The 27,405-nt window shown below is 43.1% G+C and overlaps 1 protein-coding gene across 1 annotated transcript; it reads left to right on the top strand.

Moving 5' to 3' along the window:
• The first annotated feature begins 215 nt into the window (after window positions 1-215).
• LOC139003673 (serpin B6-like) lies at window positions 216-26,801 on the top strand. The gene is made up of 7 exons (XM_070405816.1): window positions 216-323; window positions 14,044-14,218; window positions 16,808-16,957; window positions 24,339-24,456; window positions 24,816-24,958; window positions 25,915-26,070; window positions 26,289-26,801. The coding sequence occupies exons 2-7, from the start codon at window positions 14,054-14,056 to the stop codon at window positions 26,691-26,693; spliced, it is 1,137 nt and encodes a 378-aa protein (XP_070261917.1). The 5' UTR covers window positions 216-323; window positions 14,044-14,053; the 3' UTR covers window positions 26,694-26,801.
• Window positions 26,802-27,405: the final 604 nt, after the last annotated feature.

The raw sequence follows: 27,405 nt of genomic DNA, 5'->3' as shown, positions 1-27,405 counted from the left end.
TGGCTCAGCGGGCGAGGTGACTACAACCAGCGCAGGAAGGGCACGCGCCCCTCCCGCAGCGGCCCCTCCGGCAGGGGGAGCGCGTGCGGAGCCGCCAGCCTCGGGCGGCTGGGTGCGGCTCCCGGGCACCTGCGCTCCCCTGGTCACCTGCCCGCATCCCTGCCGCTCGGACCGGGAGGGGCCGCGGACTTCGCGCTGACTCGCGGCCGACTCCGCCCCCCTCCCGCCTCCGCCGCTATATGAGGCCCCGCGGCGGCTCCGCTTCCTGCCGCTGCTCGCTCCCCAGGCGCCTGCACTCCGGTCCGAGAACCCCCGGGAGGCCGGTGAGCGGAGTCGGGGAGGGCGCCGGCGGGGGCGGTCCTGGCCTGGGGGTGGGGAGCCGGCGGCTCGGGTTCCCTGGGCTAGCCCGGCGGCTGCGGACGGTGACTCCACCCGGTGAGGGTGCGCGGCCGCCGGGCCCTGGGCGCGGAGTGTCGTCCCACCGAGACGCCCGGCTCCGCCGCAGGGGAGGCGGCCGGCGGGCATGGGGACCGCACCGAGCCTCGCCCGCTGCTGCGCGGGGGCCCTGGGCCACAGGTGACGCCCGCGACCCCCCGCCCCTGGACCACAAGGTGACCCCCCCGCCCTGCGGCGGGGCGGGGCGGAGGACGCGTCCTGCGGGGTGCGGGTCGTTGGGAACCCGGCTGGGGACGGGGGAAGCAGGTTGATGAAGGCGGGCGCGGGGAGGTGAGTAGAGAAGCCGAGGGGCGCCGCTCCCGCTCCGGCCCGGCCCGGCCTCGCCCCCGGGTGTGGCTTGCCCTGTGAGGTCATCCAGGCCTGCGTAGATAAACGTGGGGACCATTCCAGATCTTGTCACTTCCCTGCTTTTTATTAAACTTACTGCGGGCAAAATATTACTAGCTTTGGTGTCTTCGGGGCTAAGAGGACTTGGGGAAACTTGTAATCATACGTGGGGTTGTGGTGCTGGAAGTAATTGACACTTCAGCCGCTTCCCTTCCCCGCCTGCCCCTCTGCACAGGCTCAGCTTTGGAAAGGAGAGGTCTGTCTAGCAAATTAAATCCACAGGCGCCAGGAATACTCAGCTGCCGCGGGGCGAGCTGGGTCAGCGCTGGGACTGTGCCTCCTGGGTCGCGTTGTACCTGATGACACAGGGATGAGTCAGGGCTGCCTGCTCCTCCCCTCTGTGGTTTAGGATTTATGTGGTGAAATGGGGATTGAAAACTACCCTTTGGATTGACATCCTGCAGGGTTGTCTTGCTGGGCTAGGCAATGTGTACTGTGATAACATGAGTGGCTGCTGTTATCAGTATTATGGGGTGTGTCCCAGTATGTCATGACTAGTGAGTAATTACATCCTTCACTTTATGCCAGCACAGAGAGAAAGGGTGCAATTTTAGTCAGACTTGGGGCCAGTAGCCCAAGTATTTACAATTATATGAGGCCAATTCCAATCCAAGGCATTTATTACAATTCAGCATATTAGAGTTAACTCTAGCTAGTAACAGTAGAGTGCAATAAGAATGAATGAAATCACCATTGCTGTCTGTTTATACCAGCAGTTTCAACCAGCGTGCCCCAAGAATTTTTCGAAGATATTAGGGGTATTGACCTCTTTTCCCTTAGAATGTCAAATTTAAAAAATGACAACTGCCAACACAGCAATAGCCTTGTGGTGTGAATACCCTGTCTTGAACCGTAAACATATAGGTCATATAATAGAGTTGCATCTTACTGGTCACATCACATAATAGGGTTGCATCTAATTGGTGAATTCTTGGTACTAGAAATCTCTATATACAAATATAGGCACCTGATTTTTTTAAAAAGTCATTTTGGAGCAAAGAGGGTAGGTAATTACTGTTAGAGTCACCGAAGGAGGAATGCACGAGGCCAAAGGGGGTAAAGAATTATGAATTTATTAGGTTATCTGGAAAACCAGATGGGCTGAGCCCCCAAATGGCACCAGCTCCCAGGGGCTGGGAGTCAGAGGTTTTAAAGACCTCTAGGCGGGCTTTTTCTGGGCCAAGAATTCTCTGTGCAGGTCCAGATTCTGGGAAACTCCGAGGGGAGAGATAATGGTCTTAGCAGGTGGAATGTGGTCTAAGCAAATGGAATGTCCATTGTGAAGTGGCCTAAAGGTCGATTCCCAAAGGAGGGGGTATTGATTCAATTATTTGATCAGACCTAACAATTACTATTATTGTTATTTTTTGTAAATCAAAATTATACCCATAGTTTTTGTAACATTTTTTGATGTGGCTGCAGAATTTTAATAATTAGTTTATGTATGCCATGAGATGAGAGAGGTTGAAAATTACTGGTTTATACTCAGAAAACCCTATATCACACCAAGCATATACTAGTATTATATGACCCCAGATGATCACACACCTTACATTCCCAAATTTGCTGGACCTGAAATTAAACCTAGACATTAGAAGAAAGAAAATAATGTGTAATTTACCCAACATTTATTTACTACCCACTGTGTTAGGAATTAGTTTATTTATTTAATGTTTATAGTAAACATAGACATAGAAGGAATCATCCTCTGTTAACAGATTACTGCTGCTCAGAGAAGTTACACACACACAGAAAACAAAGGGGCAAAGCAGGAGCCCAGGTCTCCATTAAACCAATCCTTGAATGGTTAAGTTTTGTGGGAAACTAAGGGATGCTTAATCCAAGAAGGCAAGAAGCACAATTAGTAACACCTTTAAAAAATTATTAAGACTTGATCAATTGAATAAAATCAATTATGAATATAAACTGCTCAAAGTTATGAGTGGTGCTGTAGGGAAAAATGGTGCTAGGATAGATTTGTTAGACTTGTTTATATACAGTTGAAGTACTGAGGATATGCACATCCTATATAATAAAGAGGTAATATGCAAATTGACCATCATGCCCTCACACAAGATGGCCGCCCCCATGTGGTCACAAGATGGCCGGCAGGGGAGGGAAGTTGTGGATGATCAGGCTGGCAGGGGATGGCAGTTAGGGGCAACCAGGTTGGCAGGGGAGGGCAGTTGGGGGCAACCAGGCTGGCAGGGGAGGGCAGTTAGGGGCTACCAGGCCGTCAGGGGAGGGCAGTTGGGGGTGATCGGGTCAGCAGGGAAGCAGTTAGGCATCGATCAGGCTGGCAGGGGAGTGGTTAGGAGGTGATCAGGCTGGCAAGCAGAGTGGTTAAGGGCAATCAGGCAGGCAGGCGAGCGGTTAGGAGGCAGCAGTCCCAGAATGTGAGAGAGTTGTCCAACTGCCGGTTTATTAATAGACCCATGGCTTTTAATAGACCTGTGGAATCAGGCCTAAACCAGCAATTGGATATCCCCTGAGGGGTCCCAGATTGGAGAGGGTGCAGGCTGGGCTGAGGGACACCCCCCCCCCTTCCCAGTACACAAATTTCATGCACTGGGCCTCTAGTACATATATAAAATTGCTCATTAAAAATAAAACCTTAATACCCAGTTTTTATGCTTGTGAATAAATGTTTTTTTAAGGTACTTTGTATAAGACCTGAGGATGTATTAGGCAGTTCATGTTTATCTGCCATAAAACCTGATAAAGGCCAGGATAAAGGCCAGAATCTGTGATTTCCAAGGGAAAGTAGGCAATTTAAAGATAGATGAGAGCTCTGGCCAGTTTGGCTCAGTGATTAGAGCTTTGGCCTGCAGACCAAATGGTCTAGGGCAGTGCTTCCCAATCTTTTTTTGGCCATGCCTCACCTCAGCCTCCCTGTGACATACAATTCTTATTCAAAAAAGTGAACTCCTATTCACTTAGAGGAAGCCTAAAAGGCCATTGACTTGGTCTAAACAAGCTTCAAAGAATATGGCATCCATGAAAGAAAAAAAAAGAACAAAAGGACAGTTGAAGTACTGAGGAAGAAATCACTAAGAAATTGTTAAAAAAATAATAATATGAAGTGATATGAAAAAATAGCAAATAAAGTTTCAAAACATAATAGAGAACTGAAATGCATAAATTTGTCACAATATATATTTATAAACTGTATATGAGGCCCCCTAGAACCATAAGAAATGCAAAATTTTCACTGTTAATATCTCATTCTCAAATTGCCCCCCTTAAAAATCAAATTGCCCCCCTGTGGAGCATGTGCCCCACGTTGGGAACCCCTGGTCGAGGGTTTGATTCCGGTACCTTGGTTGCAGACTCTATCCCAGTTGGGTGCATTGGGAGGCAACCCATCAATGTGTCTCTCTCACATGGATGTTTTTCTCTCTGTCCTCTCTCCTCCCCTCTCCTCTCTCTAAAAAAGATCAATGGAAAAAAATATCCTCCAGTGAGGACTTAAAAATAAATGAATGAATGAATAAATAAATGTAGATGAGAAAGAGCAAACATATGGTAAGCAAATTCTTGCTGGACCACCCAGAAACAGTGGAGCACAGGGAGTGTCCCAACAAACTGGCTTTACTGGATTTCTTCCTTTGGTTTATATTGTGGTGCTAAGGTGATGTTCCTTTTTTTTAAGCAGGTTTTTATATCTGAATTCCTACATATAGGTGAAAGGGAGAGGTTCAGAAGTTCTTTCTGAGTCATTTCTTTCTTTCTTTTTTTAATTCTCAACCCAAGGATATGTTTTACTGATTTTCGAGAGAGGAGAAGGGGGAGAGAGAGAAAAACATTGATGAATGAGAGAAACATTGATTGGTTGCCTCCTGTATGTGCGCCCACTGGGGATCAAATCCACATCTCAGGTATGTGCCTTGACCAGAAATTGGACCTTTTGGTGCATGGGCCAACACTTTAACCAAGTGAGCCACACCGGCCAGGGTGAATCATTTATTTATTAATAACCAGCTTAAAAATCAATATCCCAAAAGGCATATTTTGGGGTGGCAAAACTTTGGCCCCCCTCAACAGCATGATATATTAGGTAGTTGGAAAGGAAACTCTCTAGCTTTGTCACTGGTGTAGCCTAATGACAGCACCAAAACACATAGGCTCCTTGAGGATTCAGGTCTTGTACTTTACAACCCCTCTATTAAAAGAAACCCGGAGAGTTTCTTGATACCTTGTGTCTTGGGACTGGAAAAAAATTCAAAATGGATGTGTAAGACCTTGCTGTTGCTGTAATGCAAGGATGTTTGAGATCTCTACATCTCAAGATAAAGTAACAAATTAAAGAGAACCCCACCAGCCCAATTATGACCATTTGAGAATCAAGGAGGAAAAACAAATCAGCTAATTGAATTATTTATAAAAAGCCATGGGTCTATTCATAAGTTCAGATGAGGGGAATAAGATATGCTTTAAAAAGGCACCAAAGAATTTCACTAATGTTTCAGGAAATGCTGTGTGGTGATCCATCCATGTTTGCTATGTAAAAAGTTTCGTTATTCCAGTTTCCTAGCCAGTGGTCGGCAAACTGCGGCTCTCGAGCCACATGCGGCTCTTTGGCCCCTTGAGTGTGGCTCTTCCACGAAATACCACGTGCGGGCGCGCATGTACAGTCCTAGCCTAATAAGCACAGTAGTTATACAAACTATCCTAAAGTCTGAAAAATTAAACTGAACAAGTTATAGCCAACTTATATAACCAACTTATACACCCAGACAGAGGAAAACTTAAATAATGCTTCATGTTAAAGAAAGATACCATGTTACAATACACTTAAATTTGGTGTTTTGTTGAGACCTTGCAAAATTTCCCTGAATGGGGAACTGGAAGCTCAAAACTGCCCTAAGGTACTCAAATGTCGTGGCCATCAATGAGTGCTGGGCTGGAGAAGCAGCTGGGATAGTAAGTCTTAGTATCACTGTAGGAAAGATATAAAAAGAGACAATAAAGAAAAAGTAAATTAAACCCATGGTATTAATACCTTTGTGCCGGACTTAAGTACAGGTGTAGAAATAACCACTGTACTGTTTTGTGTATTTTTAAACATGTTTGAAAGTCTTATGTGATTCTAGCTTACTAGATATATAAGTCTTGGTTTATTAGGTTTATAGAACTTTCAGTGTTTACTGAGGTTTGGTGAGATTTGTAAGTTTGCTTTAAAAGGTATTTAGTTTAAAGGATTGAAAAGTTTGATCTATTAATATATATATCCAGTGCTTACATTTTTAAGAAAAAATAATTTATTTCTTTTTATTTTTTGTTAATCCTCACCTGAGGATATTTTTCCATTCATTTTTAGGGAGAGTAGAAGAGAGAAGGAAAGACAGAGAGAAACATCCATGTGAGAGAAACAGCGATTGGTTGCCTCCTGCACTAGCCCTAACCAGGGCTAGGGCCGGGAGGAGCCTGCAACCAAGGTACATGCTCTTGACTGTAATCAAAACTAGGACCCTTTGGTCCACAGGCCGATGTTCTATCCACTGAGCCAAACTGGCTATGGCAAAAATAATTCCTTTTTTTATGTGTAAACAATATGATTTGTTTGAGAAAAAAATACTTTCACCAGACTGACAATTAATCGACCATTAACCAAAGTACTTTAGTAGGGAATGTCATTTCCTGTCTATGAAAATTTCTCTTTGGGATGAAAACCCCTGTGTTCACCAGCAGGGTGAGAGAAAAAAAAGGGAGCTGGTAGATTATTCCTTGTATCTGAGCATGTGAAAAAAAAATTACTGAAAGGGTTTGCCCGTTACGTAGAACATTTGGGGAAAAGTTGTCCTAGATACATAGAAGATTAGAGAAATGGAGTGGGGAGAGACAAATTTAACATAAGGAAAATCAGTGTTAAGTGAAAGAAAGGAAATGCATTCTGAGTTATAAAGAGAATCACGAATGGGAGAAGGGCAAGGGCAATTGGTAAGACAAACTGTTCTTACTTGTAGTATTGCTATAGGCACTGTGTTTTGTTTTTGAAAATGCTTTTTTAAAATATATTTTCATTGATTTCAGAGAGGAGAGGAAGGAAGAGGGAGGGAGGGATAGAAACATTCATGATGAGAGAGAATCATCCATTGGCTGTCTCCTGCACGCTCCCTACTGGGGATCGAGCCCACAACCAGGCATGTATCTGACCAGGAATCAAACCTGCTACCTCCTGGTGCATGGAACTATGCTCAAACAACTGAGCCGCACTAGCTGGGCGATGGGCACTAATTTTTAAACTAAGTGTATGTATGTAATGTTGTAGAAAATGTGAACATGCAGAAAAATATAAAAAACTTGAAAATTTACTCATAAATCAGAAACATTTGCTATACAGTATTTCTATCCATTTTCTATCTATAAATTATGCTTACATGTACTTTTCTTCCTAATTTAATTTACATAGAAAATATTTTGAAATTGTATTTATAGTTTTATATTTTCTTTTAAAATTAATTTTATGTATTTATTTGATACTAATATGATATTAAAACATTAATATCTCCATTAATATCCTATTGTGAATGTGACAAAATCTAAAGTGGTTCTCTGTTTGGGGGCACTTAAAGGTGTGTTTTTCCCCTGTTGCTTATGAAATACCTAATAGTTGTTTTTGTGCTCCGTATTGTTGCCAGTGAAAATGGTTTCTTGTGGTGTGCGAGAAAGGAATTTCAAAGGGCACACGAGTGGGAGAGGTTTAAGCATAGTGGCAAGCTTTATTGGGTTGAAGGGAAATAATACGCCCTTGGGAATGTAGAGGAGGGGCAGGCTCTAGTAGCAGCTGCTCTGAGAGTCCTTATAATGCTCCATAGATTTTCTTGGTTTTCGGGAATGAGTAGGCTTGCTTGCAAACTATCCAATATACTTCCTGGGTTTCTCCGGCTTGTGTTGGGCCCTCACTCCAATCAGTCCTCTTTCCTGGATCCTCTGGGGTTCCTTGCCCTCATCTCCTCTGATCCTTTTCCCAGGCTAGACTCCACCCCTCTGTGTCACCATTTTGGCTCCCACTGCACATGCCCCAAAGATCTGCTTCACCATCTTGGCCTCTACTGTGCTCATATCTGGTAAAGGAATTTCCTTTGCTGTTTTATCCCTCCCCCTTGGCAGTCTCTGCTACTGGGCCAGTTGACTCCTGGGGATATTGAAAAGCAGGAGGGGTGTTAATCCCCTTGGCAGAGATTTGGCTACCTCCTGGGGAGTCTGAAACTGTGACTTCAGATTTAAGCCTGATTAAGTGTAACTTCCAGACTCAATCGGGCCTAGCCAGTCTAGCTCTCTTCTCTTTTGCTAACTCTTAGCTGCCTATGCTAACAGTATTTTCATCAGTACACTTTAGTGAAATTCCTCTTGGATGGGGTAATGAGGGGACCTGTGGGATCTTTCCTTGGCCAGTTGAACTTGCAACAAACCTAATATGCACAGGGCCCTAAAACTCTGTCCTTTCTCAATTTACCTAGGAGCTAAAAAAAGTAATACTTTCCTCCCACCTTCTAAGTTCTTCTAGGTGGGCTAATAATCAAGTTAACAAAGACAAATTAGCAGGAGAAAATCAAAGTTTTAATACATATCCATGAGGAATTCACATAGGCGTGGAACTTCCAAAATGGGACAAAATTTGGTATATATGTCATTTTGGACAAAGGAAAAAAGAGGAAATATCAGATGTGAGAATTTACAGGTAGTTGAGGAAGAGAACACACATAGTAGGCAAATTTTCGCCTCAGAGGGACTCTGGGGTGATCTAGCTTCCAGGCCCCTATTTGGTGCCTTCCTATACATCGTATTTAATTCAGATTAGGCTGAGGTGAACACCCTGAGTTTCCCTCTTTGATGCAACCTTTCCATCTGAATCTCTTAGGCAGAAAAGGGGGAGGTCAAAGGTTCTTTTTGAGTCTTTTGTTTCTTAATAACCAGCTTAAAATCAATATCCCAAAAGGCAGCTTCTGGGTGGCAGAACTCTGGTCCCCTTCACAGCTTTGGAGCCATATTCATGCCCACAGTTGTAACTGTCAAGACCTGCTGGGAAGAATGGCTGACTCTGCAACCTCCACAGGCCTTTCAGCCAGATGTCTCCAGCCTTCACCCTCCACTCTCTGGAAACAGCTGCTCTTGCCTTCCTCTCTCCTGGTCTGTCCAGCCCCACCCACTGCTCAGATGAGTAATTTCCTCAACCGCTGACTGGGAAATATGAGTTGGTCAATGTTTTAATTCGAGCTGCTCCCCACAGAGCCCCTCCTTCCTGGCCTGCTCTGCTGCACCTGCAACTCTGGACTGCCTGGGCCCTTCACTGCCTCTGTCCTCTCACCTGGCTCCTCCCAACACACTCTTCAGGCCCTTCCTCAAGTAATGGCTTTTAGGGCAGCAGTCCAAAGACAGGGCATTAGCCCTGAGTTGAGCCTGTCTGTTCCTTAGCTTGTGACAAGAAAATATTTTGAGATATTCTAAATTAAAATGACAGCAGTCATAGAGTGAGAGAGAGAACAGTGGGCCTGTTAATAGCTGTGCCAGCTCTGACAAATGACTGCTCATTTTCCTATGTATCTGTTGGAATTTAGGGTTAATCTCCAGGTGGCTATTTCTGAGATTATCCAAAAGAGAATAGCCAGGCCCCATCTCGCCTCAAGAGCCTCCACTTGTTATTTATTATTTTTTGTTTGTTTGTTTTTATAGGAAGAGGAAGGGAAAGAGAGAAAGCCCTGACCGGGTAGGCTCAGTGGTTCGAGTGTCAGCCTGAGGACTGAAGGTTCGAGGGTTTGGTTCCTGGTCAAGGGCATGTACCTCGGTTGCACATTCGATCCCTGGCCCCTGTTGGGGTGCATGTGGAAGGCAACCAATTAATATGTCTCTCTCGTATCGATATTTATCTCTCTCTCTCCCCCTGTCCATCCCTCCCACTATGTCTGAAAAATCAATGGAGAAAATATCGTCTGGTGGGGATTAAAAAAATAGAGAGAAACATCGATTTGTTGGTCCACTTACCTATGAGTTCATTGGTTGCTTCTTGTATGAGTCCGGAATGGGAGTCAAACCCACAAACTTGGTATATCTGGACAAACCTCTAACCAACTGAGCCAACTTTCCAGTCTGCTGCCCACAGCTCATTCCCAGGAATGACCCTTCCTTTCTGACTCTGTGCCTCTCCTGGAGCTGGCCCCCTTCAGTTTCTCCCACCCCTTTTCTCTATAGTTAATGTCAGTCCTTTCACAATGGCTTACATCTCTGAAATGGAGTCTTCTCTTATACATTAAAACATTCAACCATCCCGGCGGGTATGGCTCAGTGGTTGAGCATCGACTCATGAACCAAGAGGTCCTTGGTTCTATTCCCAGTCAGGGCACATGCCCAGGTTGTGGCTAAAACCCCAGTGTGGGGCATGCAGGAAGCAGCCTGTCAATGTGTCTCTCTCATTGATGTTTCTATCTCTCTATCCCTCTCCCTTCCTCTCTCTCTAAAACAATAAAAACATATTTTTAAAAAAACAAAAACAAACAAAAAACAACTAAAAAACATTCAACCATCTTTTCTTATGTAACTTGTGATTGCTTTTATTATTGGGGAAATTGGGGTATCCCTTTCCCCACTGAGTGTCGGGGGTAGAGTCCTTACGATATCTCAAGAAAAAAAATTTTCTGAGACTCACACAGGAGGATGAGTGATTTTTATTTGTATGAGATTATATTTCTGTGTTTCCAAAGTCCCATTTCAGTCACAGAAGAAGTGTAAAAGCAAAGCCAGTGTCCAGACTTTCCCTTCCATGTTGCACCCAGGTCCAGTTCAGCATCAGGCTAGTTATGGTCCATTAGGCATTGTGTTTGGGGGTTCACATGGGTGTGGGCCATGTAGACAAATGCCAGGGAGCAGGGGCGGGAGAGCTTGGTAAGCCTGGAGTCAAGTGCAACACACCAAGAGCAACCAAGAGTACAAGAGAGGAAGTTTCTTTGTTCAGGAAATTAAGTATTCCAAATCTTCCTGCACTTACAGTGGCCATGCCCATTCTGGCCAATGACCTCTGTTCCCAAGTGTGACTGACAGACAAGCACCTTCCCCATGTTACCCCTACTTTACTGGGCATGTGTCTATCTCTCCTCCATTGGGTCCCTGGGGAGTGTAAAGCTTTAACTTCCTGGTGAAGCTTCCCAATGATATGCCTATGATATTTGGCCTTCCCTTTGCTACCTTTCTGTTTTTAATCACAATGGTATAATTGTGAAAGAATTTTAAAGTATAAAGTAACTAGAGGCCCAGTGCATGAAATTCGTGCACTCAGGGGGGTGTCCCTCAGCCCTTCCTGCGCCTTCTTGTAGTCCGGGAGCCTTTAGGGGATGTCAAACAGACTGCTTAGGCCCGCTCCCCTCAGGAGTCGGACATTCTTGGCGCTGCCCCAGAAGTGGGAGAGGCTCCCGCCACCGCCACTGCACTCGCCAGCTGTGAGCCCAGCTCAGGGCTTCTGGCTGAGCGGCACTCCCACTGTGGGAGCACACTGACCACCAGGGGGCGGCTCCTGCATTGAGCATCTGTCCCTAGTGGCCAGTACACATCATAGTGACCAGTTGTTCTGCCCTTCAGTCGATTTGCATATTAGGCTTTTATTATAGAGGATACATATAAGTTCATACAACACACTAAACAATGCAGAAATAGAACCAAAAGCCAATAACTCCTTTCCTAATGTCTCTCCCAGGAAGTAACTAGGTAAGAGGTTGAGTGTGTACCGTCCACACCTTCTCTGGGCTCACGGACACGTGTATAGATAGAAGTTCTCCTGCTTTCCCACCACAAAACAGGATTGTATTATAAACATAACTTCAATTTTTTTCACTTAAAATTAGAAACACAAAATAACTTTGAGGTTCCCCCAAAGGAATAGAGTTTTTTTTTTGTTTTTTTTGTTGTTGTTAATAACTTATTTTGTTTTTTTTGTGTGTGTGTTTTTTTTATTAAATCTTTATTGTTCAGATTATTACATTAGTTACTCTTTTTTCCCACCATAACTCCCCTCTACCCAGTTCCAACCCCACCCTCTGCCCTCACTCCCCACCCACTGTCCTCATCCATAGGTGCACGATTGTTGTCTAATCTCTTCACTCACCCCCACACCTCTTTCTCCCCCCCCAAGAATAGTCAGTCCATTCCCTTTCTATGTCCCTGGTTCTATTACAATCACCAGTTCATCAGATTATTTATTCACTTGATTTTTAGATTCACTTGTTGATAGATATGTATTTGTTGTTCATAATTTGTATCTTTACCTTTTTCTTCTTCTTCCTCTTCTTAAAGGATACCTTTCAGCATTTCATATAATACTGGTTTGGTGGTGATGAACTCCTTTAGCTTTTTCTTATCTGTGAAGCTCTTTATCTGACCTTCAATTCTGAATGATAGCTTTGCTGGATAAAGTAATCTTGGTTGTAGGTTCTTGGTATTCATCACTTTGAATATTTCTTGCCATTCCCTTCTGGCCTGCAAAGTTTCTGTTGAGAAATCAGCTGACAGTCGTATGGGTACTCCCTTGTAGGTAACTGATTTTCTTTCTCTTGCTGCTTTTAGGATTCTCTCTTTGTCTTTTGCTCTTGGCATTTTAATTATGATGTGTCTTGGTGTGGTCCTCTTTGGGTTCCTTTTGTTTGGGGTTCTCTGCGCTTCCTGGACTTGGAAGTCTATTCCTTTCACCAGGTAGGGGAAGTTTTCTGTCATTATTTCTTCAAATAGGTTTTCAATATCTTGCCCTCTCTCATCTTCTGGCACCCCTATAATTCGGATGTTGGTATGCTTGAAGCTGTCCCAGAAGCTCCTTACACTATCTTCATATTTTTGGATTCTTTTTTCATTTTGCTTTTCCAGTTGGGTGTTTTTTGCTTCTTCGTATTTCAAATCTTTGACTTGATCCTTGCAACCCTCTGATCTGCTGTTGGGAGTCTGTATAATATTCTTTATTTCAGTCAGTGTATGCTTAATTTCTAGTTGGTCCTTTATCACAACATCGAGGGTCTCATTAGATTTCTTGAGGATCTCACTACATTTATCGGCGTCTCACCAGTCTTTTCGAGGGCCATACTCAATTTATCGGCGGCTTCTAGACAGTTCTTTAAAGACCTTAAAAGTGTGGTTTTGAACTCTATATCCAACAGTTCGCTTTCCTCCAATTCTGTCGTTTATGTCCTGTTTCTTTGTCTCAGCATTTTTTATGCTTCGCTGTGTCGATAGAGTGCCTTTCTGTGCTAAGTGTCCCAATTACCTGAGGTAGACACTCTTGGTGCACCCCCTTGTAGGCTTTGTGCACAGTCTTGTTGTGGTTAGGCCTTGATTGTTGTAGTTATCACTGTGAGGAATTGACCTCCAGGCCAATTGGCTGTGAGAATCAGCTGTGTCTGCAGTGGGAGAACTTCTGTGCTGGAGACACCCCTCTGGGCCTAGACTTGCTTTGATGGGGCTTTGGTGTTCACTGAGTCTGCCCCCTGAGTGTGTCTTTTATGGTTCCACGGAGCTGCAAGCTGGGTGGTCCCACTCTGACCTCTGGGCTTCCTGGCTCCTGGATCTCTAGGGAGGTGCTAATCTAGCCTTTGCCTGAGGCTATCCAGCAAAAGCCTCCCTGCAGGGCTTGGGCGGGGCGGGGTTAGCAATTATGGCTGCTCTCAGTCTTGCCCTCAGAGGCTCTGCTTCTCAGTGTCCCAGTAGTCGCTGCAAGCCCCACGGAGAGAAAGCTGCCCTAGGGTTCTGAGCGATGCCAGACAGTGCCGCTTCTCCCGTATGAATCTGGGTCCCTAGAGACTCGCCCGGAACTGGAGCTCAGAGTCTGAGACTCCCTCCCGATTGAAAACAACAACTGCGCCCTCAGCCTCCAGCCCGCTCCGCATGCACTCCTAACCTTAGTATTTTACTTCAGCACTGCGCCTCCTCTGAGCCTCGGTATGCTTTTCTCTTTCCTCCTAGTTGTAGAACTTCCACTCAGCCAGCTTTCCTGTGGTTCTGGATGATGTCCGTTCCGTCTTTTAGTTGTATTTTTGAAGTGGTTGTTCGAGGCAGCAAACTCCCGTGTTTACCTATGCCGCCATCTTGGTTTCTCAGGAATAGAGTTTTTAATGTACACCTGTTTGCTGACTGAACCAGAGTGTCAGTGGTCACTGTTAACAGCCTAAAATGCAGTCAACTGTAAGCCTAGTTTATGTGATACTGATGTTAAATCCATCGTTTCAGACTCGCCATCATGGATACTCTGTCCGAAGCAAATGGCACTTTTGCCATAAACCTTTTGAAAAAGCTGGGTGAAGACAAATCGAAAAACGTGTTTTTCTCGCCCTTCAGCATCTCCTCTGCCCTGGCCATGGTCCTCATGGGGGCAGGTGGAAACACTGCGGCCCAGATGGTCCAGGTATGTGTCTGACACCATTTCGGGGGAACAGAAAATACTATTAATTTGTTAGTTAACTGGTCTTCCACCTTTCAAATCCCAAAGTACTTGCTCTCTATCAGTGTGGCAGGGCTGTGGATGGAATGCTGCCGGGGAAGGATGTGTCAGCCCTGGGCATATGCACTGGGGCAAGTGCCATCTGTTAGGGATGAGTGGCACCCTCTACCTGGGAAAGCAATCAATTTCGCCAACTGCTGGTAGTGGCAGGACTTTGTGAGTAGACATAAAGCCACAAGGTCAGCTTGAGTCTCACAATAGTCTTTGGGTATTGTCAACTGCTTTTCAGTTGTTAAAATTTTTTATTTTAATTTTCTTATTTAACTGTAAAATTTTTCAATGGTGTTTCAGTTCTTTGTTGTTGAGTGAATACCCCCAAAAAACTTAGTGCTTAAGGTGAAGATTTGCTCTGAGTGGACTGGACGGTGGTCCTGTTCCACTTGGCGGGGCTGTGTCACTGGTGTAGGCCTCGGGCCTCCTCCATGCAGGTGGCCTCCTGCGTGCTTCCTTGGCCTGGCCTCCCACATGGTCTCTCTTTGGCAGGTTGGCCTGGACTTCTTTATAGCACAATTCCAAGCTTCCAGGAGGACAAGCTTGAATGTGCAAGTGCTTTTCAAGCCTCTGCTCTGTCACATATCCTGATGCCCCATGACTGAAGCCAGTCACATGGCCAGTCCCTGAGTCTGCCTCCAAAGTGATGTGCAGGGCCTGAAGACTAAGGCATTAGCTTAACGGAGTCCCTCTCTGATTGCCACAATCTGCCCGCTGGCTCCTCCCATAGGAAAAGTACACTCACCCCTCCCACTGCCCCGGAGTCTGATTTCATCATAGGCTAGGTTCAGGCTTGAAGTCTAGGAAGAACAAGGCTATTTAGGCTCTTTGGTGTGGTTCCTGGGTGCAGAGCTTTGTGAACTAAAGACAAATTATTGCCCTCTCACCCCCCAATATGCAGTGGTGACAGCGGGTGGGACACCTGCAGTGGACACACCCTTCACATATTGTGGGGGCCGTGTCTTAGTCTGCTAAGCTGCCATAACAAGTACCACACACTAAGTGCTTGAAGCAACAGAAATTTATTTCCTCTTAGTTCTGGAAGCTGGAAGTCCAAGAAAAGATGTCGGCAGGTGTTCTTCTAAACAGTGGTGGGATATTGTATATGTCAACTTAAATCTGCTTCCTTGAACAAAAGCACGTGCTGGGTACCTGTTTGAGGCAGGACTGTGTGCTGGGGGACAGTGTCCTGAAGATGCTCAGAGGCTTCTCTGCCTAGCAGGAGGGTCTGTGTGGCACTTAATCTTTCTAAGGTGTTAACAAAATGAACTTTATTCTGCCCTTGAGGCCTGGCCCTTGGATTTACAATTGCCCTGAGGTCATATCTTACTAGTACTTTTAGAATCACTTGCCCACTGGAGAGGCTGAGAATAAGAAACATTTTTTATTTTCTACCCCACAAGTCCTAGGTTGGAAATATTTCCTTTACATTCTGCTTGAAAATGAAGCGATCTTTGGCTCACCTTTACGTTCCCGTACTTTATCCCAGCGAGCTGAAAGGAGCCACGTTCTTTCCGGACTTCTCCCAAACCAGATCCGGGGTTCACTGGCAAAATGTCCAAGCTTTCCCATCATTGCAGATGACAGTCTGTCCAATTCTGCCAGTCCGCTGTGAGCTCCTTTTCTCCAGCCTCCAGTAAGAATTTCTTCACTGTCCTTCCAGCCTCTGCTCACAGTCTCCTCCCTTCCTTCCGTCCAGCCTCTGACAGCTACCGAAGTTCGAAGCAAGTGCTATACACGTATTGAATTTTTGTTATGGCATAACTTTATGTCTAGATTACTGTGTGGATTTCTACGGCTGCAAAACAAACCATCCCAAAACTTAGTGATTGGAAATAACAATGGTTGATTATTTTTCAGATTTTGTGGGCTGACTCCATGGTGTCAGCTGGGATCACTTATGATCCAAGAAAGGCCTCTATCACATGCCTGGGGCCTTGAGGCTGGCTGCTGGTCAAGGTTGCCATTTGACAAGTAGCTCTTCCCCTGAGGTGTTGCTCTCCCAGGCTTTCCATGTGTCTGCCACAGGACGGCTTGGACTTCCTTACACCATGGCGGCTGGGATCCAGGAGAGCAGATGTGGAGCTGCCAGGCCTTTGAAGGCCCAGTGTCCCTTCTCCTGTGCTCTGTTGGTCAGAACAGTCACAGGGCCAGCCTGGACCCAAGGACTGGGGAGAGGCTGCAACTTTTGATATTAGGAGTGGCCTTTCTTCACTGACAGCCTTATTTTGAGGCAGACAACAAGTGTGGAGCACCCAGAAGTTGGGTCTGCGAAGGACATTTCTGCTCCTGCCAGTACAGGCAGGGAGGACTCTGACTCCTTGCAGGATGTGTTAGAGGGAAGAGTGGCTTTCAAGATACTTTTGTCTTTAGTTGGATGACTATTCTTTTAGTCTGTAGTGAGGACTTGTACAGTTCTTAGGCAGAGTTGAGTGTTTTATCCAATTCCCTGAAGTCAAAGCATACTGAAGTTGTACATTTTTATTCTGTGTTCTATTTCAGGCACTTTATTTCAGTAAAAGTGGTGGCAGAAGTGAAGATGTCCACCAGGGCTTCCAGACGCTCCTCGCCGAGGTTAACAGGGCTGGCACGCAGTACTTGCTTAGAACTGCCAACAGGCTCTTCGGAGAAAAGTCCTTTGATTTCAACTTAGTAAGTCATAATTGCTGTTTTCACTAAGGAAGTGAAGACCACAGGCAGTGGGGAGGGGTCATGTGGTACAGCAGAAAGCTTGTGGGCTACAAACTCACACAGACAAGCATGAGCTCAGGTCTACTAACTTCTCACACTTCCTTTAACTCTCATTCAGTTTTAAACTCTGTAAAATAGGCCTTATAACAACTACTGTCCAAATACTTATGAAGCTTAAGTGACTTATCATAAAAAAAGCTAATATGGAGCATAGTACAATTTAAGATGAATTGGCTAAAGAAACTATAAAAATGAATATTTCTAATCTTTTTTCTACATATTGGTAATTTTTTTGTGCAGCATGAGGTATGTTCAATTTTTACACATATAAATATTTTTGTTTTTTCCAACACAGAATTTTTTTTAATATATTTTTATTGATTTCAGAGAGAGGAAGGGAGAGAGAGATAGAAACATCAATGATGAGAGAGAATCACTGATCAGCTGCCTCCTGCATGCCCTCTACTGGGGATCGAATCGAGCCCGCAACCCAGGCATGTGCCCTTGACTGGAATCGAACCTGGGACCCTTCAGTCTGCAGGCCGACGCTCTATCCACTGAGCCAAACGAGCTAGGGACAGAATATATTTTTTTAAGAGCTTATTTGTCTACATATATTGGTTCTCTTTATCTATAATGCTTCCCATGTTTTAAAAACCACTCAAGTGGTAAGTGAATATAGTCATGCACCAGTGGGTCACTCAGCCTGGCCTGCGGGATCAGACCGAAACCGGCTCTCCGACATCCCCAAAGGGGTCCCAGATTGTGAGAGGGCACAGGCCAGGCCAAGGGACCCCACCGGTGCATGATCGGGCCGGGGAGAGGCCGCGGGAGGGCTCCAGGGCTTGTCCAGCCCATCTTGCTCAGTCCCGATCAGCCAGACCCCAGCAGCAAGCTAAGCTACTGGTCGGAGCATCTGCTCCCTGGTGGTCAGTGTGCATCATAGCAACTGTTTGAACGGTCAGACACTTAGCATATTAGGCTTTTATATATATGGATACTAAAGGAGGCAAAGCAAGGGCCCTTGCAGTTTCTTTTCTACAACCCATTGCTCCCTCCCCAGTATAAGAGCTTTTAGAAATTTGAAGTGTATCCCTCCATACATGTAGAAATTTGTTTTGTGGGGTTTTCCCCTATATAACATCATCATAACATACATCTTTTTTTGTAATTTGTTTCTTTTCACTAAACACTATGACTTAAATTCTTTGCATTTCAGATTATGTGGATATACCTTACTCTTTTACTGTTATCTGGTATTCTTTTTCTGTTTTTGCTTTTTTTCTTAGTTTTTAACTTTTTTTTGTTTTCTTTCTTTTTATTATCTGGTATTATTAAATATGGATATATTGTAACCATTCTTCCATTGATGGGCATTTAGGTCGGACCCAATCTGAACCATACATACAGTAAATACCTCTGATACTCTACTGTCGACTTGTAGAAGAAAGGAAGGGAGTAAAGTTTTAAGTGAATATTGTGAAATTACTGTCCAAAATGCTGTAGCCATGCCACAGTGTGATTTTTTTTTGTAACCTGCTTTACTTACTTTTATTAGTCTTAGCTACTTCCTTGGTTATTATCATCCTTTTTTGAGCTTTAGATATAAGAAAAATAAAACTTTCAATAAAGACAAAGGGCCCCAAGATCATGTGTAATTACAACAACAAATTAAGGAATACACACAAACAGACACAATCAAAAGAAGTAAAAATAATGACAAAAACATAAATGTAGAGGGGGTGAGTAAAAATTATAGTGATTTTAGAACGTGTTAGAACATAAGCCACCATCAACTAAAATGGACTGCTATTAACATAGCTTGGTATACATGAAGCACATCATAACCACAAACCAAAAATCTGTAAGTGATATACAAGCAATAAAGAGAAAAGAATCCAAACACAATATAGAAAGTCATTAACATAGAAGAGAAGAGAGCAAAAGAATAAGAAAGGAACAGAGAACTACAAAAACAATCAGAAAATAAATGGCAATACCTACATACTTATGAAAAATTATTTTAAATGTAAATGGACTAAATGTGCCAATTAAGAGACTTAGGGTGGCTGAGTGGATAAAAAACAAACAAGACTTGTACATGTGTTGCTTATTATAAGAGACCTGGCTCAGATTGAAAGACATACACAGACTGAAAGTAAATGAAATGAAAAAAAAATTTTATACTAATAGAAATTTTTTAAAAAGTTGAGGTATTAATTCTTCTATCACACAAAATAGACTTTAAAACTAAGACTGTAATAAGAGACAAAAGGGGCATTTTCTTAATGATAAAAGGATCAATCCAACTAGAGGCAATAACTTTTAAACATTTATACACCCAACATAGGAGTACTTAATATATGTTAAATATTGACAGACCTAAAGGGAGAGATCAACATTAATACAGTCATAGTAGGGGACTTTAACACCCATTGACTTCATGTGATAGTTCAGCCAAACCAAAAACTAACAAGGAAACAGTGGCCATGAAGTGACACATGAACCAGATGAACTTAACAGATATCTTTAGGACATTTCAGCCAAAAACAAAAGAATATACATTCTTTTCAAATGCACATGGAACATTTTTTAGGATGGAACACATGTTAGGTCACAAAACAAATCTCAACAAATTTAAGAAAATTGAAATCATGTCAAGCACCTTCTCTGATCACTATGGTATGAATTTAGAAGTCAGGTGTGAGAAGAAACTGAAAAACACACAAGCATGTAGATAAATAACATGCTACTCACCAATGGGTCAGTTAACAACAAGATCAGAGAAGAAATCAAAGTCTACCTTCATACAATGAAAATGAAAACACAATGACCTGAAGTCCTAGTCAGAGCAGTTAGTCAAGAAAAAGAAATAAAAGGCATTAGGAAAGGAAGAAATAAAACTGTCACTATTTGTAGATGATATAAAATTACATAGAAAACCCTAAAGACTCTACCAAAAAACTGTTAGCACTAATAAAGAATTCAAGAAGTTGGAACACATAAAATCAATATACAAAAATTTATTGCATCTCTATATACTAAAAACAAACGATTAGAAAGATTAAGAAACAATTCCATTTACAAATGCATAAAAAAAGAACAAAATACCTAGGAATAAATGTATCCAAGGAGGTAAAAGACTTGTATCTGATAGCTGTAAGACACTGATAAAAGAAATTGAAGAAGACACAAATAAATCTAAAAATATTGCATTCTCATGGATAGAAATAATTAATATTGTTAAAATGTCCACACTGCCTAAAGCAATTTATAGATTCAATGCAATCCCCATGAAAATACCAAGGGCATTTTTCACAGAACTAGATCAAACAATACTAAAATTTATATGGGACTACAAAAGACCTTGAATAGTCAAAGCAATCTTGAGAAAAAATAACAACGTTGGAGGGAATCATACTCACTACCTGATATCAAACTATATTATAAGGTTATACTAATCAAAACAGCAAGGTTCTGGCATAAAAACAGACACATAGATCAAAGGAACAGAATAGACAGCCCAGAAATAAACCCACTTCTATATTGTCAGTTAATTTATGACAAGGGAGACAAGAATATGCAATGGGGAAAAGACAAAAAACTGAACTGATACATACAAAAAATGAAACTAGATCGCTTTCTTACACCACATGCAAGACTAAACTCAAAATGGAGTAAGAACTTAAATGTAAGACCTGAAGCCCAAATAACTCCTAGAAACATAGGAGAAAACATAGGCAGTGAGCTCCTTGACATCACTCCTGGCAATATTTTTTTGGATACATCTCCTGGCACAAGGGAAACAAAAGAAAAAATAAACAAACAAATGAGACTACATCAAACTAAAAAGCTTCTGCACAGCAAAGGAAACAACAAAATGAAAAGACAACTAAATGGGAGAAGATATTCACCAGTGATACATTTGATTGGGGGTTAATATCTGATATATATAAGGAACTCATACAGCTTAATACAAAAAAAAAAACCCAAATCAAAACAAAAAATCTAATTAAAAATGGACAGAGACATTTCTCCAAAGAGAACATACAGATGGCCAATAGACATATGAAAACATGCTCAACATCAGTAAACATCAGGGAAATGCAAATTAAAACCACAGTAAGATATCACCTCACATCTGTCAGAATGGCTCTCATCAATAAATCCACAAACAAGTGTTGGTGAAGATGTGGAGAAAAAGGAATCCTTGTGTGAATTGTGTCCCACAGGGCTAGGGGTGAACCTGAGGAGGGACAGTGAAAAATTAAAGAAGACAAACAAGAGAATACAGTTGGGGCCAGATGGGACACTGTTCTGGGATGGAGAGACAGTGCCACAGCCTGCAAGCCAAGTCTTTATTTTATAATCAGATCCCACGAGGCAAACAAGGGCATGGTCAAGATGTTTACAATGTTCTCTCGAGTTTCGAATCTACTTAATTACATGCACTTGAGAACTCTATCAAGCTTTGTTTTGGCAGCACTTGCTGCACCTCCCGCAGCCTATATCACTCAGCCACCTGGGACCACAGGTTCGGACCCTAAGGTCAAGCTTACAACCATAGCCTTTGGCTATAATTGTGCTGGGAGGGCTTTGCCCTCCAAGCTCGGACCTGCATGTGGCTTTGCCACGAGAGGACAGTGCCCTCTCATTAGTCCAAGGCTTGAACCTGTCCAAGCACTGTAGCCACTCTCCACACTTGTGAACTATTGGTGGGCTTCTAAATTGGTGCAGTCACTATGGGAAACAGTATGAAGGTTATTGTTTAAAAATTTAAACATAGAACTACCATATGACCGAACAATTCTACTTTTATGTATTTATCTGAAGGAATTCAGAATACTAATTTGAAAAGATATATGCTCCCCTATGTTCACTGCAGCATTATTTACAATAGCCAAGATATGGAAGCAATTCAAGTGTCCATCTATAGATGAGTGGATAAAGAAGAGGTGGTACATAGATACTATGTAATATTACTCAGCCATAAAAAAAAAAAAGAATGAAACCTTGCCTTTTGAGACAACATGAATGGCGCTTAGAGGATATAATGCTAAGTGAAATAAGTCAGACAGAAAGACAGATACCATATGATTGCACATATATGTGGAATCTGAAAAACAGTAAATGAACAAACAGAAACAAGCACATAGATACAGAGAACGAAGTGATGATCACCAGATGTGTGGGGGTTGGGGGCATGGGTGAAATAGTTGAAGGGATTAATAAATACAAATTGGCAGTTACAAAATAGTCACAGGGATATAAAGTATAGCATAGGGAACATAGTAATATTATAATAACTATGTATGATGTCAGATGGGTAGTAGACTTATGGGGGAATCACTTTGTAAGCTATATAAATGTCTAAACATTATATTGGACACCTGAAACTAATATAATATTGAATGGCAACTGTAATTGAAAAATTAAAAACAACAGAGCAGTAAAATTGTTAAAGCATGAATTATGTAAATATTAAATGAAATGATATATCTAGATCATTTAATACAGTGTCTACAACATGCTAAGAATCGAATATTACATAAAACAGTACTAATGATAATTCATCTGGTCCTCACAGTGACCCTCTGAGATACAGGCACTGCTGTCGCCTCGTTTACAGGGTAGGTTAAGGAGGCTTAGGGAGACTAAGTGGCTTTTTAAGGGTGCGCAGCTATTAAGTCATGGGACTTGTGTTCTAAGCTGTTGTACCTCAGTGCTTCTTTTATGCCATACAGAAGGAGAAATGTGAAGTCCTGTAATATAAAAACAATACTGAAAAGTGGAATTAAGTATTATCTGCAAACTGTTAAAAAAAAAGTTTGGGGAACCATTTCATAGTACACTGTCAACAAATTAGTTGTTTCAGTATATTTGTTTTCCATCAAATTGTCTACTTTTATTTGGCATAATGTAGGTGTTCATTAGTATTTATCATTTCATAAACTATATTAACAAAATATAGTTTAAACTTTTTGGAGGAGTCGCTCATGCTCTAGAACAATCCATCCAAAATGGTAGCTACTAGACAAATGTAGCTGTTTAAATTTCAGTCTAATTGCCCTAACCCAGGGGTGGGCAAACTTTTTGACTCAAGGGCCACAATGGGTTCTTAAACTGGACCGGAGGGCCGGAACAAAAGCATGGATGGAGTGTTTGTGTGAACTAATATAAATTCAAAGTAAACATCATTACATAAAAGGTCTTTTTTTTTTTTTTAGTTTTATTCATTTCAAACGGGCCGGATCCAGCCCGCAGGCCATAGTTTGCCCACGGCTGCCCTAACCGGTTTGGCTCAGTGGATAGAGAGTCGGCCTGAGGGCTCAGGGGTCCCAGGTTTAATTCTGGTCAAGGGCATGTACCTTAGTTGCAGGCACATACCCAGTGGGGGGTGTGCAGGAGGCAGCTGATCGATGTTTCTCTCTCATTGATGTTTCTAACTCTCTATCCCTCTCCCTTCCTCTCTGTAAATAATCAATAAAATATATTTTTAAAAAATAAATAAATAAATTTCAGTCTAATTAATTAAAGTGAAATATAGTTAAATATTCAGTTCCTTAGCAAAAGTAGCCGTATTTCAAGTGCTCAGGAGTCACCTGTGGCTTAGATTTGGAACATTTCTAAAGTTGTGCTGGGAGTGGTGGTGTAGAATTGCACATTTTCTCCACATTATATGGAACAATAGGCCCTGGTTCTGAAATGTAGAGGGAGCTGTGGCTCTTGCTGTGGGCAGGACGTCACTTAGCAAATGCAGTGGCTATTTGAGTGACACTGTCATTGCTGCATCTAGTGTCTTTATATTTATTTCACTGGTGCGCAGCTACTCCCTTAAGGATCTAGCAACTTATGGTGTTTACTTGATATTCAGACCATTGTTATAGCCTGAATATCAAATGTAGGTGAAAATTGAGAAATTAGATTTCAGGTTAATTTCTCATTTACTTATTTCTCATATTTATTTATTCCTCAATATTTTTAAATTTAAAAAATATATATGTTTTATTGATTTCAGAGAGGAGGGGAGAGGGAGAGAGAGATAGAAATATCAATGATGAGAGAGACTCATTGACCAGCTGCCTCCTGCCTGGGGATCAAGCCCACAACCTGAGCATGTGTCCTTTACCAAATCGAACCTGAGATCCTTCAGTCCACAGGCTGATGCTCCATCCACTGAGCCAAATCGGCTAGGGCACCTCAGTATTTTTATTCCTTATATTTATTTATTCCTCACATTACATATCATGAAATTATATATGTTCTTTTTGTCACAATGAGGAAGTAAGTTGGTGGTGTTGCTTTTTTTGTGGCCATGCAATTGTGTTGTTGTCTCTCCCAGTCTTTCAAAGATTCCTGCCTCAAATTCTACCAAGCGGAGATGGAAGAGCTTGACTTCTTCAAAGCTGCAGAGGAGGCTAGAAAACATATCAACACCTGGGTAGCTAACAAGACAGAAGGTGAAAATACATTGTTATTCTATTTTAATGGTATTTTAATCGATCTTGCTGTCAATTTCTTCACAAGAACATCAAATGTAAACAAATTTTTTTTCTCAAAATAAATGTAAACTTTTAAAATCCACTTCTGAAATATTATCAATGTATGAAAGTTGTTTTGTTTTTTTTTTGTATTTTTGTTTTTGGGGGTTTTTTTGCTGCTGTTGTTTTAAGGACCAGGATCCCTTTCCATGGTTATATTTGGGGGGCAATAAATTCCTTCATCTGTGTACTTGTCTACACAGGGAGATGGCCCTATCTGAGTATTACCAAACCTCAGGACACTCATAGCTAACGGGTTCTTTAATTCTTCTTTTCAGGTAAAATTACAGAGTTGCTGCCTCCAAATTCAGTTAATCCAAGTACTCCTCTGGTTCTTGTGAATGCCATCTACTTCAAAGGAAACTGGGACAGCCAGTTTAGCAAGCAGCAAACCAAGGAGAGACCATTTAAAGTCAGCAAGGTGACTATTTTGCAATAACAAAGGAGGCTCCTGGAACCTGTCCCTGTGTCCAGGGGGCATGCTCTCACTTGGGGGCATGCTCACTGGGCCTGGTTTGCCCACAGACCCACCAAGGGGCCCTGTGGCTCTAGCAGATGAGTGCAGGAAGATGGGAGCAGAGGGCATGGGGGACAAGCTCTTGTCACCATTGCAGGTTGTTTTAAGGACTTCAGTTTTCAGTCTCTGGATGTGAGGGGGAGCCACGGAAAGGTGGTCGGCCAAAGAGTGATATGTGGTCTGATTGATGATTTGAGGGCCAGATCTTTCTAGCCACTCGTTAAAAAATCACAAGGGGGAGGAGCCCCTAGGATATCACTTTGAAGGTCATCCCAGTGAGCAGCACTAGGCTGGTAGCAGTGCAGGTAGAAAGAACAAGTTGGATTTGCATTATATTTTAAAAGTAGAATCAAATGGTTAGCTAATGAGTCAAATGTGGGGTGTGAAAGACAGGGATCAAGGGTACTCCAGGGTTTTTGGCAATGGAATGAATGGCATCTATATCAGCTGAGATGGGGGAAATTACAGATGGAACAGACTTGAAAGGGAATATGAGGAGCCCGGTGTGACATGGGACATTGGAAGTTCCTTTATGTCCAAATGCAGGTGTCAAGCAGTCAGTAAAATATATTAGTTTGGAGTACAGGGGAGAGTTCCCAGTAGAAATATAAGTTTGGGAATCCTAGTTAAAGTCACAGGACTGAATGACGTCACCAGGGGAAAAGCAGTGTAAGAATTGAGCCCTGGGTACCCCGGTGTCTGGAGGTAGAGGCAATGAAATCAAGCCGGCAAAAGAGGGAGCTGATGTGGTCTTCTGGAGCCAAAAAAGTATCTCCAGGGTGAGTGGCCAGCTCTGTTGATTTGTCCAACGTGTAAACTGGTTCTTGTTTCAGCTTAACGTTTATCCCTTTCCTTTCTAGAATGAGCAGAAACCTGTGCAAATGATGTTTAAAAAATCTACCTTTAATATGACCTATGTTGGAGAAATATTCACCAAAATTCTGGTGCTGCCATATGTCGGCAAAGAGCTGAACATGATCATCATGCTTCCTGATGAACATGTTGACCTGGAAACGGTAAGAGTGCTGAGCCCTGATTGTGCTGGGAGGCAAGGGGATCACATTTGCTTCTCTGCGCAGCAGTTCTGAGTGTTGCCCAGGAAATGTTTCTAATGCTACGTAACTTCCCATCACTGCCATCTCCTACCATGCAGCATAGAGCAATCACAGTGCAGCCCGGATTCCACTGGGCAGCACTGTTCTAGATCATAAACTCTTCAACCCTCCTCTTCTAGGTGGAAAAACAGCTCACCTATGAGAAATTCATAGAATGGACCAGGCCAGATATGATGGATGAAGAAGAGGTGGAAGTGTTCCTCCCTAGATTCAAACTGGAGGAGAATTATGACATGAAGGATGTCCTTTACTCTATGGGCATGACCGATGCCTTTGAGCAGGACAAGGCAGACTTCTCTGGAATGTCGTCAGGGAGAGACCTGTGTCTGTCCAAGGTCATTCACAAGTCCTTTGTGGAGGTCAACGAGGAAGGCACAGAGGCTGCGGCCGCCACTGCCGCCATCATGCTCCTTCGATGTGCGAGAATCACGCCCAGGTTCTGTGCTGACCACCCCTTTCTTTTCTTTATCCAGCACAGCAAAACCAATGGTATTCTGTTCTGTGGCCGATTCTCCTCCCCTTAGGAAAATGGTCGACACTGCCTGTAGCCCTTCTTCTGTCTCCTGCTGACCCACTTTCTGCTGACACTTCACAGTGTGCCTGAACCCAACAATAAAGGGCCTAGTTTTGAAGTTCCCTGTTCAGAACTCCTTGTATATTTGTGTTCCACATCAGTGTTTTCTAGGACCTGAAATCGCCATTCGGGAGGGTCTGTGGTCACGCTGGCAGCGCAGTACTGGCTCTGAGACGTGTCCTCCCATCTTCACTTTGGGCCAAGTGCTGCGCTCACGCTGGCCGAGCTGCTCTCCTCCAGGCACATGGGATCGGCGGCGCTCCTCCCCCTTCTGCACACACTGGCACGATCAGCTGAAAAAGAGACCATGAGGAACTGTGGGAAGCAGGTCTCAGGCCCTCAGCAGGGAGAGTTCTATTCCAAAACTTGTGAGCCTCCCAGAACCAGCACAGGAGCTGGGAGAGCAGTTAATTGGAGCCCTTGAGAAACCAGTCCCGTTTCCCACGCCTGCTCTTATCATAGCTTGCATTTGTGATCTGTGGTCACATACCTGTTAAAATATGCAGCCATGCCTTTCCCTGAAATAGCTACCGTAAATTGCTACCAGGGGCCAGAGGTAGACAGACCCGTTCACAATGATGTAATTTAAGACAATTTCATGAGTATACAAGTGACTGTATTTTACTGCAAGTATTAGGAAAGAGGCGGCTAAGGTTTCTGCA

The sequence above is a fragment of the Myotis yumanensis genome, unplaced genomic scaffold (genome assembly GCF_028538775.1).
Source record: "Myotis yumanensis isolate MYYU_CA2020_CCGP unplaced genomic scaffold, mMyoYum1.0.hap1 SCAF_2, whole genome shotgun sequence".
In the NCBI taxonomy this organism is placed as follows: Eukaryota; Metazoa; Chordata; class Mammalia; order Chiroptera; family Vespertilionidae; genus Myotis; species Myotis yumanensis.
Note: the sequence above shows the minus strand (reverse complement) of the source record. Positions and strands in the feature narration are given on the sequence as shown.